Raw genomic sequence first — 15,770 nt, forward strand, 5'->3', positions numbered from 1 at the left:
GGCGTGGAGGAGGTAGGGTTTGCAAGACTTGCCGGGAGTTTTACGGCATGTTCGGTTCTTCTGATAGAGTGGTTGGTGAGTGATTTTTCTTACATTGTGAATATGTATACGCCATTTAAGCACGTTTATTGAACGGCGAGCACTTTAATACTTGGAGTTGATAATAGTTTAGTAATGAACGCTAGTACATGAAAATAGTTTAAGCTAGTACAACAAACAAAACAAAGCTAATAATATACCGTGCATTTGCTAGCACTATATTTACGTGGTCAAAAAATTCTTTAGTTAGACCTTCTATTATGTGTTATGCTGCTAGCCACAGCTTTTCATGAGAAATAAGAAGATAGATCGATAAATAGAAAGCTACTTCTTCATCCGCTTGGGCTGTAGGGACAGTCACTGTTTCAGTAGATTTCACATCGTCAACCTGATCTCCTAATAATATTATTAAAACAAAACGAAACAAAGACAACATAAAACATAGTATTGGTACAAGACAGTATAGATTAAGATAGAGGTAATAATGCCAATCTGGTCTGAAAGTCCAGAGGTGCATGATGTTGAGGTAATACTAGTGGAAGTAAAAAAGAAAAAAGATGCATAGCATGGGAAAAGGAGGGTTTCCTCAATCTCCAGAGCTGGGCAGTCTTTCAATAAAGCTGCTCGACTGCCTTAGAGATGGTAATCCAAATACAATTCAAATGCTTAAACATACTTTATAAAATGTAAACAACATGGTAGTGTTGCTGTGATATTTATCTTGTCTTGTCTTTCAGTCAGTTAGGCCTCAGCCATGTATGGCTAATACAGTATTATTTGTTCTAACTGAATTTCAAATGTGTCTATTTACTATAATGCTCAAATGTTGTTTTTTTCTGTTTCATGCTGCACGCTCCTCAATCTAGTGTGAACAGCTCATTTTGTCATCATCATGACTTCAGACAACACCATGTGAGTCCGATAAAAGTATTCTTTCTTTAAAAATGTCAATGTAATTTGCCACGCGGTGATTGTGCTGGTCCTTCGATAGAGTCATGTTTTTATACAGCTAATGTGCACTGCTATGACTTGAACTTGTGTTTGGCTTTCTAGGGATGATGATGACACCTTTAAGATCCTGATTGCTACTGATATTCACCTCGGATACCTGGAGAAAGATGCCATCCGGGGTGGTGACTCCTACACCACGTTTGACGAGATCCTGGAATGTGCCAAGACAAATCAGGTTACCGTAATGCTCACCCATGATTTTTACACCGTCCAAGAGGTATTCATTTAGCTTGATGTGTATTTTTTGTGTTTGTGGTAATGTTAGAATATGTTGTTTTCGACTACTAAGTTTCAGCACAATTCCAGGATCCTAGTTGTCCACAAAACAGTTTTTTCACATAGAAAACAATGTGAATAGAAATAGAAATAATTAATTAATGGCTCAAACCAAGACTAAATAAAACATTTGATTGAAAATAGGGGCTTTGAAATTGAAGTGGATAAGAAAGTTTTGTTGCCGATACGAAAAAAAACCCTCCAATACTATGGCACAGATGCCACTTCACCAGCCTTTCTTCATACTCAGAATCACCCTCTTGTCTATCCGTGTTTACCGACAGGTGGATTTTATCCTGCTAGGAGGTGATCTGTTCCACGAGAACAAGCCGACACGCCGATGCCTCCACACCTGTATCACTATGCTGAGAAAATACTGCATGGGAGACTCGCCCATACACTTCAACATACTCAGTGACCAGTCGGTTAATTTCAACACTACACAGTAAGTCCATCTGCGTGTTTTCTTCTACGTCCTACGTTCAATGCACTTCATGTGATGTTTTCCTCTGCATATACAGGTTCCCGTGGGTTAATTACCAGGATGAAAATCTAAACATCTCCATTCCCGTGTTTAGCATTCATGGTAACCACGATGACCCGACTGGGGTGAGTCCCTGTCAGTTCACTTTGTAATTGCCCATCAATGCCACAAGATGGCGGAAAAACACCTCTTTTTTTTCCTGTAAACTTGAATAAATGAAGCTCCTCCCTCCCCCATGGATTAGATCTCTAAATGATTAGATCGGTGACTTAAGATAGGTTGTTGTGTCGCTGTGACCTGTCCTGGCTATCTTTCTGATAGCTTATCCAGTTGAAACCAGTTAAGACCGTCAGGTCACACATTTTCACATGGGGTAGGCTGAACTGTACCGTCTGTGGGTAAGGGGGCGGCCAAGACAGGATACGTTTACAGACTATTTTGAATAGATTAGACCTTCTTCCACATTCAGCAGATAAGGCTCCACGGCTGTGTACTCGATCTTTCTGGCATCTGAGAATATGCAGTCTCCTGGTTGTTATTATTAGCATAGCGAGCCTTAAAGATAGAAGAAGCGGTGAAAGTTTCTATCAGAATTTTACAGTTTCTTTGCCACACCCTGGCACCAAAGCATTATTTTTTACAAAAGATATGTGGCGGTTCACTGTACGCACAAGATTAGCATGTATTTAAATGTGTCTTTTGAAGGCTGAGGGTTTGTGTGCATTGGATCTACTGAGTGCGTCGGGTCTCGTGAACCACTTTGGTCACTCTCAGTCGGTGGAGAAGATTGAGATCAGCCCCATCCTCTTGCAGAAAGGAAACAGCAAGCTGGCTTTATACGGCCTTGGTATGTGTACATATCCCATTGCAATCACTTTTTTTACAAATGGATTGTAGTAACATGTGTTTGTTGGGTGTTTGTGTAGGTTCCATCCCAGACGAGCGTCTGTACAGGATGTTTGTCAATAATCATGTGACAATGTTGCGTCCCAAAGAAGACCAAGACGAGTGGTTTAACCTGTTTGCCATTCACCAGAACAGGTGCGGAACTTCCTAGTTTGTTCAACCAGCACGATTTAATGAGCCAAGGCAAGAGACGACTTTCTTTTACGCTGCCAGCGATGTATGCCTATTGTGTAGGGCAGTGGTTCTCACATTTTTGACACCAGGTACAACCCCCCAAAAAATTTACTCTCCAAGTCATGACCAACATTAAATTACAGTCGCCTATAATATTAAGTATTCTTAAAACATGAGACAGTCTTTTTTGTAGGCTGCTACAACATTATGTTTGAAGATTAATGCTGCACTTGAATATAGGAAAATAACAATTGACTAATTAATTGACTGATTAAACCTTACGTTAACTAAAAATGTACCGAAATAAATATTTAAATCAAGCAGTTCTTTAATATTGAATGTAACTGTATTGTACTTAAAAGTTCACTACAACTGAACTGTACTTGACAAATGTACTGTATGAGTCGAAAATTATGTTTACATCACTGAAACACTGCAGTTTGAATAGTTAATTCAGCTATTATTTTCTGTACCACTAGAGGGAGCCAGCATACCACTGAGGATACTTGTACCACACTGATAGGACAAAAGGGCATATTTGTCAACATAAACTTAAGTCAAACTTGATTCCAGATCCTCACAATAAGGCAGAACTATGTGATTGGGTTTCAAAAATGTAATAATTATGCGACTTAACTGTCCTTAACTCATTCACTCCCAGCCATTTTCACAGAAGCAATCCCCTTCACTCCCGGCCATTTTTACTGGATTTTGACTCATTTTGCAAGGCCCACAGAATAATGTGTTCTATAACTATATAAACATGGATTAGAGTCTCTTCTTTCACCTGTTTCCGCTTTGCAGCAATTAGCATTAGAATATAGCTAAGTTTCATCATTATTCACAAATCTATTTAGAATTGTGAGTAATTGAGTTTTTTTTCAACATGGCCCTGGTTCATCTCCTTTGGTCTGCTGCCACCTGCTGGCCGTTTTTGTAATAACTACCATTGCTTCAACCGTTCTTTGCAGTTGAGAGGCTGCCTCAAAGCCTTCTGTATGCTCTAGCATTTAAAAAAAACATACGAAACGTATAAATACGTCTTTGGGACACTTAAAACATTTAAAATAAAACTTATTGATACAATTTTGGGAGCAAATTAGTTAAAAATGCCACAGACAATATACTACATTGACATAATATGACTATAAAAATGTTTCATACTTTATATAATCTATCAAAATTATGCCTTGAAATTTTGTGGTCATATTACTAAATCTTAAGTGGTCCTAAATGTGATCCTTGATGCATTAAAAAGCCTTACATTCGGCATCTTCTCGAATGTAAAGTATTGCAAATTTAGTCAATGAAATGAAATCTACAACCACTACCTCAAAACTGAGTACTATTACCTCCATCCGCCGTTATTTTCCACCTTTAGACTAATTCTCTGCATTCTGTATTTATATTCAGGAGCAAGCACGGCCCGACAAACTACATCCCTGAGCAGTTCCTGGATGAATTTCTCGACCTCGTGGTGTGGGGTCACGAGCACGAGTGTCTGATAGCGCCGAGCAGAAATGAACAGCAGCTCTTCTACGTAACGCAGCCTGGCAGCTCCGTCGCCACTTCGCTGTCTCCCGGGGAGGCGGCCAAGAAGTAACAAAACACGCATGTAATCGTTGAAGGCCGTAGCAGCCAAATTGCTCTCTTTATGTGTAGACACATTGGGCTGCTGAGGGTGAAAGGGCGTAAAATGAACCTACAGAAGATCCCGCTGAAGACGGTGCGTCAGTTCTTTATCCAGGACGTGGTGCTCTCCGACTACCAGGATGCGTTCACAGTGGATACGCCCAACGTTATAAAGAAAGTGGAGAACCTTTGCCACGCCAAGGTAAAGAGTCCAATCCAATGTCATGTAGTTGTTCTGAAAATTATTTATTTACTATAAATTATTATTTTTTGTTCATCTATCTGTGCCAGAGCCGTATCTCGAACGACGTATCTGTTTCCTGTCTTGCTTTGCAGGTCATTGAGTTGCTCGAACAAGCCGAGAGGGAGCGACTGGGTTGTCCGCTCACCCCCGAGAAACCGCTCATTCGCCTGCGGGTTAGCTTGATGTCACGCCCAAAATTTTGCATCCGTTCCTATTCCTGCCACATCTCACATTTGAACCTTCTCCTTAGGTGGATTACACCGGCGGGTTTGAAACCTTCAACACTTCGCGCTTCAGTCAGAAATATGTGGACCGCGTGGCTAACCCCAAGGACCTCATTCACTTTCTCCGATGTAGAGAGAAAAAGGAGCAAATCAAAGGTTAAACCAATATTACATTAATTTGATATCATGTTTTCATTCTCATCCAACCACCCATCCATTTTCTATTCTTTTTTTTCTAAACATCTTAAAATACACAGCAAATATGGCTGATGGCATTTAAATAAAGATGGACAAGTAACTCCGCTAATAAGTGCCAGATACGCTAATCTGGAGTAAATGAACCCTTTTTGAAGAAAAAGTACAAATGGAATTTTCCTTTTGTGGCTTGTCACCACTTTGTAATGTGCATTACTGACACCAACAGGCTTGGGGTGGAACACGCGTGACAAATTTCACTGAGACCTCTTGCGGCTGACCCTGCTCATGTTGGCCAATCTTTTGTGTGTCATTTTGGGTGATGACGTCATCATGCTATCTCTTATGCTCTTGTTTTTACATGTATTCTTCTTAGATGAACTGAATGTTGACTACAGCAAGGTACTAAAAACGACTGCAGTCGAGGGGCTGCGAGTGGAGGACCTGGTGAAGCAGTACTTTGAAGCCACTGAGCAGGTGCAATACGCACTCGACTCCTCTTTATTCATATAGCGCTTTCACAACAGCTGCAGCTGTGACAATACGCTTTACAGAACGCTTGACATAAGATATTAACAATAATACAAATCAACAAATCTACGCACAGTGCTACACATTCTCTCATTGCGTTTTCCCACAGAAGGTGCAGCTATCCCTCCTAACAGAACACGGCATGGGCAAAGCCATTCAGGAGTTTGTAGACAAAGACGAGAAAGATGCCATCGAGGAGCTGATCACCTACCAGCTCGAGAAGACACAGCGCCACCTCCAGGGCCGGAGTGTAATTACAGAGCAGGAAATCGACGCCGAGGTCAGCGGTTGGCGTTTAAACGAAAAGTGTTCGGCAGCAGTAAGCAAGCTCACAAGTGTGTTTTTGACCGTGCGTTTCAGATCAAACTAATCAGAGAGTCGAAAAAGAACACCACAGAGGAAGAAAATGAAATCAAAGAGGTTTGTGAGCGGAACGATGATGGGTGTGAGACGTTTACATCCATTGCGCGCATACGTCCTCTTTTAGGCGATCAACAGAGCCAAGGCTCACCGCTTGGAGCGTGGAGAGACCGCACTGGACGTCGACATGTCTGACCCGCCAAGTGACGTGGATTCTGAACAAGACGCTGCACCCGCCAGAGGAAGAGGACGAGGGCGAGGGGCCAGAGGGCGGGGACGAGGAAGGGGTGAGTCCTTAGCTGATGATGCAAAGGTTCATTGTAGTTGTGTAGCTTTGCCAGCGAGAACAATTTGGCAAAAATAGTGTCCGTGAAAACCCCGCCTTTCCGCTATTTACGAAATAAATTTTCCATACATCATTTTTGGGGTACTTTTTCTGTAATGCCCTAAGATGCCACAGGTTTCTGAAGCCATGGCTCATAGGAAAGTTGTAATTTATATCAAGGAAGATTTGTTGACGCGCTAATCTCAACTGAGAAGTAAGATTTTTATATGTCGGGTGAGGTTAATTTTAGCCGTGGTTGTCATTAGTGGAAGTTATGGCGCATCTCAATGTGATAAGTGCCCCCTGCTGGCTGGGAAGTGTATAATTCTCAGCAAAGTGAAATAAAGCCACGCCGTTTAAACACATACCATGACCTAACTTTTTAGAGAGTTGATAGTTTGAGTATATTTTTCTATAAATAATAGAAAAGTGCACAATCATAACGACTTGTTCCAAAGAAGAAAAGACCTACAGGAGATTAATATCTTGATTTTAAATCATCACCCAGGTGCTAAAGCCTCTGAGCCGAAATCTTCCGCACGAGGAGCTTCCAAGAAATCCCCAATGACGAGCCAGAGTAGAAGCATCATGCAAGGTGTGTGAGGTCGTGTGACAGACGTGTGCGAGTGTTGTGTATATGCTCAAAAGGCACCCTTTGACCTCCATTGTTCAGCTTTTCAAGCACCTTCCCAAAGACCTTCTCGGAGCTCAGCGGCCATATCCTACGCAGCAGATGATGTAACGCAGACACTGTACTGTCATAGTTTACGTTAGTATTCTTCTGAATATTGTCTCTCCTTCTCACTTTTCAGCTAACCATTGATGACTCGGATGAAGATGTACCTGTAAGGAAAGCTCGGCCCTCTTCCAAGTATGTTTTTCTTGACTAATTATTCAAAGAATTGTTGTAATTCACGATTGGGGAAAATTAATGTTAAAATTTAAATTCAATGTAGTTGAAAGTGATACCAAACATATTTGAAGAAAATAAATGGATGCAATAAAAATGCACTTCCTTGTTAAAGAGAAAGGGAGAATGAAACATTTGGTGACATCATCGGGCGACAGCCTGACTAACAGGTTGTGTTCCTATACTTTTGCTCACCTAAAAACGTCACAGAGAAATAGTTTGTTAAATTTAACTCTATAAATCATCTCCCTACTTTAGTTTTTTATCAGCATCTTCCCTTCCCCTAGCCTCATATTCCAAACATGACATCCGAAGCAGTTGTTAAAAATTAGCGTCTCCTCTTAATCACCTCAGAACAACATCGTCGCCATCCTTGCGGCAGAGCCAGAGCCAGACATCCAAAGGAGTGAGTTTTGATGACAGCGACGATGAGGTAAACCAGTGCTACATTTCCTCTTATTATATATATATTTCATCTCCCGTCATCACCTTTTGCTTTTCTCATTTTCCCACGGTCAGTTGTTTATCCGTTTTTGTTATTCCCTCAATCCAGGATGATCCCTTTAAAGGCCGTGCCCAGCGTGCAAGGAGATAACTACAGCCGCTTCCCACATAAAAGCCCCTGTTTTTTAATGTTTATTGACCACAAACTAAGTGTTAATGCTGCTCTGCGTCTGTGTTGTTCTGAGAGCCCCCAAGCTGCATGTCAAGGTTGCCGACAGCTACAAAATTAACAGTTGCACTGTAGCACGAAGGATCAGTTAAAGCTGTTATTTGCATCTGTTTTCTCTAATAATAAAACGTTTCATACAAAATTTGATTTCTGTTTTTTTCTAAGTCAAAGCAGTGGGCGTTAAGTGGATCGCTGCAATGCAAAAAGGTTCAAGGTAAGAGACTGAAAATTGGGAGGCACAGGAAAAGGTGGGTGGATGCAGTCGCCAGGTTTCTATTTCCAGTGTGAAATGTGACACAGAAATGTTGTCTGGCTCCTTTTATTGTTCATAGTTTATATAGTGGAGTGCCCCGTTGTTACCATTGGGTCAGGGTGTGCCAAAAAGAACCAAAGACATACTTAAAGTATCCAGTTTCAACTACATTATAGGAATTTTTTTTAAGACGACCATTGTAATGTTTAGTCGATACTAAAGTCCTGACAGTGTAAAGTAGCTCATTGCAAGTAACAATCATGTTATTTATTTTTTGAAGAATGCTCAAGGGCATAGAAAATATTTGAAAACATTCAAAAAAAAAAAAAAAGTAAAAGCGACAAGTACGATATGTAATGAAGTGTCTGATGATTGATTTTATTGCAATTTTGGCAAGTCTTTTTTTACATATTTACAAAAATATACAAGTAAGCATATGTACAGCAATTATCTCTTATGGCAACTTACATTTGAATATTTCATAATTTCACATCGACTATTTAACCACCAACTACTGCTATGCTTTTATTATGTTGTGCCTATAAGTGGAACCGCAATTTTAAACCTTTAACGTCCACAAACATCAAGAAATACCTGAGAACAGATTATGAATATAACCCTAGTGAGTTTAGGCTTCAATTAACTCAAATCCTGCCTACTTGAATTATTTATGCACTCACACAGTAATATCAAGTAATTCTCATTTTTCACTTAAAGTGCTTGGTTGAATTATTCTGATAAGTGCTAAAAATGATGCGTCCATCCGTTTTTGCAAATGACTCGGTGTCATCAATGATTTCAACCAGTGCAATAATAAAGACCTGAATGGTTCCCTATGTGAGACAGTGTCATAAAATATCAATCATAAAACAATGTAAATAAGTTGTTAAAGAAAGATACGGGTCATTCCGGGATTGGAGGACATTGTATATTTTTCGTATAGTAAATAAAAAAATATTTAAAATTGTAGTAATTATGCCCTTAAGTTGTGTCAACACATATAACTAAAACGTCTTTGGCTTTCCAAAGGAAGAGACTACATGACCTAAGGTAAGTACTCTCTTCGACTGTTTTACATATTTATTATTATTTTAATGTTTTCAGCCGTAATGGATTGTGTCACGCAAACCAACGTTTTATTTTATTTGAAAAAGACAAAGGTTTCCTCCCGCCCATTAAATTTGTCCTTGGCCAATTAGCATAGCAGCTAACATGGTTAGCATGCGCTATTGAGCCAAAACTAGAGTAGTCAACCAAATATTAAAGTATAACCCTTTTTTTTTTTTACTGTTAAAGACTTATTTAACACATTTTTATTATTATTATATTTATTTATTTTTTATGTCTTTTTTTATATCAATATTTGTAACAGGGTTGTGGCGTTGCGCTCAGCCCAGTAAAATGTCTGATTTGACCAATTCAATTCTCATAAAGTGTACTTTTTGGTGACTGAGCTGGATAAATTATATGTTTTTATTATCTGTTTTTCTTGAAAAGAAAAGAAATACTCCGTTTTTCCAAAACCATTGTACCTCAATTGTCACCAATTATGGAATGACCCGCAAGAACTTAGCTTCAGTAGGCCTAGCTCAAATGCTTGGATGAAATCTATGCAGACATTGAACCTGACATATTTATTGCTGTGCTTTGTGCAGTAAAGAAAATGTCTGTTATGAAAATCCCATGGAACCCAGTGAAGCATTCAATTCACTTGCTCCATGAGAAACGAAAACCTGAAATAAGCATGAACGTATGTGCTTCCTTTTCCACATTGCTGTGTCGCATTTGTCCGTCTCTGAAAACCGCATCTTCACTTGCAGTCTTGTCTCGTAGTTGCTTGTCAGTGGAAAACATTATGGGTTTTTCTGTAGGATAAAATAATAATGACCAAATTTGTATTGAGAAAGCACATTTGAGATCCAATATTGCAAGAGCATCTGCCTTTACAAAGCATATAATGTTCAGGTTAAATTGAAACTATCAACGAGGCATTAATGTATAAATGTCAATACCCCAAAATTATTTATTTAGCTGTGCCAGCGACTAACATGACATGCAGAATAATTAAATCCTCATCCACTAGATGGCAGAAGGTACAACTAAACTGTCAAGTTGACATAGTTTATTTGTACTTTCTTATGTACCCTTATCTTTTAAAATAATATCTTTGATTGGATCTCATTCGATTGTGTAGATTCGCGTTGCTAAACTTTCATGTCAAGACCCAAATTAGCTCACAAATTGCACAATAACAGCTTTTTACAAATATTCTAAAGTTGTCAACTTTGTTTATAACATCTTCAAGCAGACACTTAGTGTTGAGTTGTATGCTTTACCTCCATGACGGTATGAATCCAGCTGAGCATCTCCTCCACGTTGGAGTAGACGCCAGGACGCCTCTCCCTGGCACAGCCGACGCCCCAGCTCACCACCCCGATCAAGTACCATTTGGATGAGGTGAAGTGCACCAACGGCCCACCGCTGTCGCCCTGTGAGGTACATCAGCAGTCGTGCTCACATTTGAACTCACTACAAATATAATTCTTGTTTTTTTTTGCGCTCTCGTGCTGCGTTTACCTGACATGCGTCCACTCTCCCTTCCATAAAACCAGCACAGATCATCCTATCGGTGATGGCACTGCCATACACGATCGGGCTGGCACACTTGGACCTTTCAATGAGAGGGATGTTGGCTTTCTGCAGCGATGAAGAGATGGCTCCTGAAGGTAGTAACATGAGAGTATGCAATAAGTAATTATTATGCATTATTATAATAGTGATGTGGTCGTTCACCATTTTCTTCCAGGTAGCCCCAACCGGTCACCACCATCGAGGCTGAGGGAGAAAGACCAAAGGCTTTTGGAGGAAGACAAACTGGCATGCGGCTCACTGGAACACATCGGGACAGAAGCGTGTTCATGAGGAAATGTAAGTCAAAATTTTGGATTTTCATTTTGATATGCTTTTAGTGCATCTGCATTTATCTCGAAAATAGCCAAAATAGAGTTATCCTATGCTAAGTTTATTGCAAACATTCGTAACAGAAATGCAAATGGTCTTCACTTTTAATAACGTTCAGTTTTTGAAAGCATTTGTTTTGGTCGTGAATTATCGTTCCAAAATAAATTTAACAAACTGTTGTTGTTGTTTATTTTAATTGGCTTCTGGGTTCCAAAACTATTTATCCATCAGTTTCATACAGTTCTATTGAAGGGGAGGGAAAAGTAGGCCCACTTTACATTTTTAAGATTCTAGTAATATTTGTTGCAGATTTCTCAAAAATTATGATTATTATTATTTATTATTTTTTACATTCATTCATTTTATTAAATCATTGGTTAAATTATTTATTGTATATAATCTCATAAAAATATTAGTAAAACGATAACTAATTGAATTTACATGTCTAATCGTGATGGACCTATTATCGGCGCTGATATTATACATTTTGGGGAATATCGTATCTGCCTTTTTTTCCCCTTAATTGATGGCCAATAAAATATCATTTTAAAACTGTGTAAACTTCAGGGAATTATTCATTTAAATATTTAATTAACATTGCTGATGCTAATAAGATGCTGCTGACCCTGGGATTTATTTATTTTTTTCATTAAAACAAAGATAAAATATGTGAGCGTTTAACATTTCAGTTGTTTTGAAATTTTGGAGAGAAAAAAATAAATGAGCTGTGGTATTGTTTAGACTTTCACATGTCTTTTTAAGACATACTGATGACCCAGGAAGCTCCCTGAACTTGTTTGTTCAAATTTAAAAAAACAGCCAAACTAAATATGTTTAGTTCCTCTGGCTTTTTCATTGTTTTGAGGAGAACCTTTTTTATTTTTATTTTTATTTATTTTTTTGCCTTTTACTGTTTGCACTTACCTCCCACTTTGATTGGACTGGTAAGTCTCATGAGTGCTATATCATAATCATTTCGAGCCGCGTCATAGTTTCCGTTCAGGATGATTCTGTCCACCGAGGAACCTCCCAGTGTTCCCATGAAGGTCCGACCCGACACCACTTTCCAGCGACTCAACTCCTTTTTACTACTGCAAGGCCCACAAAGGAAATGAGAAGGATCTGGCTTGAGTTTGACGACAAGTGCATGACATCATCAACCATCAAATGAAAGCAAAAGTACTGACCCGGTGAAGCAGTGAGCTGCGGTAACCACCCAACGTGTAGACACTAGGGAGCCTCCACATGTGTGTTGGCCAGCCTGCTGCAGGCTCACCTGCCACGGCCAGTCGTCTATGGTAGCGTCCGTACCGCCAACAATACGATTCTGAGGGTCCCCCTCGCCACAGTCTGACAAGAAAACACCAAACATGAACCGTTTCTCCATGATGTCAAATGCACTTCCAAAATTTGTACGCTTTCTCCAATGGTGCCACAAGTACACAAACCCTTACAAGGCAAAGTGATTGAGAAAAGAGGGTAAATGGCTTGAATGGTGATTTCAGCCTTCTTATCGAACGCTGTATTTTAAATGTGTGAAGTGTCAGTCAAAAAGATTGCTATGAAGAAAGATGGCATAGTTAACATTGGTATTAGGGACTGGCTAATTTAAATTGATTGTAAATATTTTATTCTTATTATATTTCGCCATTATTTTCATTTTGCATTTTCTGACTGGCTTCGAAAAATGGGATACTTTATACTCGTACGTCTATAGCCACATAGCAAGGCGTGCAGTGCCCATTATGGACAACCAACCAATTTTTCATTCTTTGAACAATTTAATTAAGTCAGTAATTGTGCTCTGACAGGCCAAACCAGGTTGAACTCGTTTCATTTCATCCTTGAACTGGATGGATCATGGATTATAATGAATTACAAGAAGCGCTCAATCATTTGTCTGCTAAAGGCTTTGCAGTGGCATGTTTGAGCCTGTTAGAGTCAAACCAGTTTGGCAATTGTGTCATCTTGCTCCCATAAACTACCATGGTGTTTAAAAAAAAATGCTATAAACATTATTAATTTCTGTGGCTGCTTTTCTAAAAATAGTACCAACCTGAACAGGATAAAGAAACCACAGCTCCTGATCTGCATGCACTCCTATAGGAGGGAGAAAATTGCTTAAAAGCTTTAAGTTAACCACACAGTGCGTCATTCAGTATGTTGACCAAAAATGCTTGCGTAAACATGTTTGTATTGTAACTAAAATAAGATGTCAAGATCACAGTCCCGGAGAAGAAACAGAACAAAAACTGAGAACTGTTTTGGTGTTGAGTAACAGAAACTTGTTTGCGAGCTTGTGGCAGACAGGGAGTGGAAGTTACCAGAGAGTCAAACTCCGAAAGAGGACCGTGCCGAAAATAAAACGAGGAATTATGGTTTGAGGTGCAGAAAAAAAGGAGCATTGGTTCCTGTTTTGGTTTAATGACCTTTCGAAAAGCACATGGTAAACCATTTCAGTGCCACCTCATCATACCAGCCTGGGTTTGTTGGTTTTGGTGTGCACCTGTCTTCAGATGATAGCATTCACACACACAACTGTTCTTAGCAAGACTTTTCTGACAAGTCTACACTTCCAACTTCAGGAATACACTCGTTGAGAGAAGACACAATGTTGTACGTTCCAACATGACTGTAACCCAGTACATAAATCCGTCCATCCATTTTCTATACAGTTTCACCGGTTCAGGGTCCTGGCAGATGCTGGAATGTATGCCAGCTGAGGGCTAAAATGGCAGACTACACCTCGGATTGTTTGCCATTCAATCACAAGGCGATTGTGAACAGTGTATTGCAAACCAAGAAAGTTGCTATCGGTTTTGGAAGAACTCTTGGATTAACTCTAGCAGAGATTGTGAGCCTGACCTCACTAATTCTCATCTAGACAAAATTTCCATTGGTCTACCAATATATTTTCATAAAGTGTAGTTTCACTCACCGGTCAACGGTAGCTTGGTGAATAGGCGTGTTTCCTGTCCCCGACCTCAGTGCAGTGAACGGTCCAGATTTCAAGTTCGATAATAACGTGTTGACCGGGACATTGGTGCTACGAGGGTTGCTGCCAACGGAGAAAGGACACGGCGTTAGGGATCGGATATGAGGTCACTCTCGCTGACTCCGCTCATGAAACTGACTTAGTGTATCCCAGTTGCGTGCACGCCGTCTGCGTGTGCTTGTCGGTCCAGTCTTCGATACACACGCTCCTCCACCCTGAGCTCGGATTATACACCTGCAGGACGCTCTGGCGGGTCATGAGGCGCACTGCCGGGAGGAAGCATCAAAAGTGATCTTTTTTTCCTCTTAAAGTTGTGGTGACAGACAAGCAAAGATGGAGGTGGTTCGGGTTTCTTGACTACCTGGAAAGGTAGTGTTGGCCTTGAAGCTTGACAAACACGTTTGTTCATCTTCTCCTCCTTTGCAATCATCCGTTCCATCGCAGGCTTTATCTAAGGGGATGAACTTAAACGACTTTGTGCAGAAGAAGTACTTGCTGTCGATCAGTTGCTTTACTGAAAGAAAGAGGAGATTAGGAAACATTGGGAAAAGGATGACTTGATTTGATGATGTAATCTCAGTTCTTAATGGTACGCAAAAATTGTAAAGGGGTGCAAATCGACGATGTGTATGTACCACTTTTTGGCATCTTACTATTCCGATACCAGTCAGGGTCTGGGCTGAACTACATTAAGTTTAAACCTGTGCCTACCAGGACATAGTTGGCTAGCCATCAACTAAAAGAACCCTATGGCTCACTTCCTGAGGAGAAATGGGCATCCAGCAGGACAAAAAATACAGTCTATCAAAAGATGGCCATGACTGGCCCTGTGCCAACAAATAAAGCTCAACGATGGATCCAGCGGAAGAGGTAGCACCTCAGTGACCCAACGGCTGCGAAGGCGAAGGAAGGCTGTAGCAGTCCTTCGATCGTTTGGGGTCATCAGCTATTTGATCGGATTGGAGGGCCGTTAAGACTGGCTTTCTCAGGGTACAGCTACATCTCCGTGTTCATCAGAGCCGCGCATGGGCATCTCCAAAGAGATCCCCTTGGAATTAAATGGAGGTCGTCATTCTTGACTTGACGGATAGCCTTAAGCAGTGTTTCTCAACCCCGGTCGTCGGGGAACACTATACAGCCTGCTTTCCAGGTCTCCCTTCACCAACGCAGGTGAGGATCGTTATCAGATTCTCCAGAGCTTGCTGGTGAGCTGATCATTGGGAATCACCTGCGAGACATGCAAAACATGCTGGATAGTGGTGCCCGAGGACCAGGGTTGAGAAACACTGGCCTTAAGTACTGTACTGAAAGCCTGAAGTTAGACTGCAGACGGTTGACCAACAGGGAATTATTCAGTAGCTTCTTGACTCACTGAAGTATCCCGCAGTGACCAGGATCCCCAGCAACACCAAAACTGCTGCAATCGTCAACAACACCTTCTTGGTCTTAGGCGCCTTCTCTTTTTGAGTCTTTGGAGCCGTCATGGGCCTTCTGTGGCGGCCTGGCCGTGGAACCACTGCAAGTGGTGCGAGAGATGAAACAACAAGCCATAACAGAAGTATTCTTGAATTTAGACG

The 15,770-nt window shown here is 40.5% G+C and overlaps 2 protein-coding genes across 3 annotated transcripts in view; one reads left to right on the forward strand and one right to left on the reverse strand.

Annotated features, from left to right (window-relative positions):
* The window catches only part of mre11a (MRE11 homolog A, double strand break repair nuclease), a 26,879-nt gene continuing 11,109 nt past the window's right edge, over positions 1–15,770 (forward strand). The window contains exons 1-22 of the mRNA XM_086080159.1: positions 1–75; positions 906–951; positions 1,093–1,225; positions 1,611–1,771; positions 1,848–1,935; positions 2,516–2,657; positions 2,737–2,851; positions 4,304–4,489; positions 4,553–4,724; positions 4,859–4,939; positions 5,017–5,146; positions 5,562–5,662; positions 5,826–5,996; positions 6,077–6,136; positions 6,204–6,363; positions 6,910–6,996; positions 7,075–7,139; positions 7,214–7,272; positions 7,666–7,744; positions 7,865–10,733; positions 10,850–10,963; positions 11,044–11,165. Of these exons, the coding sequence (XP_085936285.1) occupies positions 932–951; positions 1,093–1,225; positions 1,611–1,771; positions 1,848–1,935; positions 2,516–2,657; positions 2,737–2,851; positions 4,304–4,489; positions 4,553–4,724; positions 4,859–4,939; positions 5,017–5,146; positions 5,562–5,662; positions 5,826–5,996; positions 6,077–6,136; positions 6,204–6,363; positions 6,910–6,996; positions 7,075–7,139; positions 7,214–7,272; positions 7,666–7,744; positions 7,865–7,906 (2,052 nt within the window). The 5' untranslated portion in view covers positions 1–75; positions 906–931 and the 3' untranslated portion in view covers positions 7,907–10,733; positions 10,850–10,963; positions 11,044–11,165. The remainder of the gene's footprint in view (positions 76–905; positions 952–1,092; positions 1,226–1,610; positions 1,772–1,847; positions 1,936–2,515; positions 2,658–2,736; positions 2,852–4,303; positions 4,490–4,552; positions 4,725–4,858; positions 4,940–5,016; positions 5,147–5,561; positions 5,663–5,825; positions 5,997–6,076; positions 6,137–6,203; positions 6,364–6,909; positions 6,997–7,074; positions 7,140–7,213; positions 7,273–7,665; positions 7,745–7,864; positions 10,734–10,849; positions 10,964–11,043; positions 11,166–15,770) is intronic.
* Positions 8,595–15,770, reverse strand: part of tmprss4a (transmembrane serine protease 4a) — a 12,889-nt gene continuing 5,713 nt past the window's right edge. For both annotated transcript variants that reach the window (XM_086080162.1, XM_086080161.1), the window contains exons 3-13: positions 15,566–15,709; positions 14,555–14,707; positions 14,333–14,459; positions 14,137–14,256; positions 13,255–13,298; positions 12,386–12,548; positions 12,123–12,289; positions 11,031–11,126; positions 10,815–10,957; positions 10,574–10,726; positions 8,595–10,102 (exon numbers count right to left, since the gene is read on the reverse strand). In XM_086080162.1, coding sequence (XP_085936288.1) covers positions 10,091–10,102; positions 10,574–10,726; positions 10,815–10,957; positions 11,031–11,126; positions 12,123–12,289; positions 12,386–12,548; positions 13,255–13,298; positions 14,137–14,256; positions 14,333–14,459; positions 14,555–14,707; positions 15,566–15,677 — 1,290 coding nt within the window. In that variant the 5' untranslated portion in view covers positions 15,678–15,709 and the 3' untranslated portion in view covers positions 8,595–10,090. The remainder of the gene's footprint in view (positions 10,103–10,573; positions 10,727–10,814; positions 10,958–11,030; positions 11,127–12,122; positions 12,290–12,385; positions 12,549–13,254; positions 13,299–14,136; positions 14,257–14,332; positions 14,460–14,554; positions 14,708–15,565; positions 15,710–15,770) is intronic.

This window comes from Leptonotus elevatus, chromosome 7 (genome assembly GCF_054856555.1).
Source record: "Leptonotus elevatus isolate MCC_2025b chromosome 7, RoL_Lele_1.0, whole genome shotgun sequence".
Lineage (NCBI taxonomy): Eukaryota > Metazoa > Chordata > Actinopteri > Syngnathiformes > Syngnathidae > Leptonotus > Leptonotus elevatus.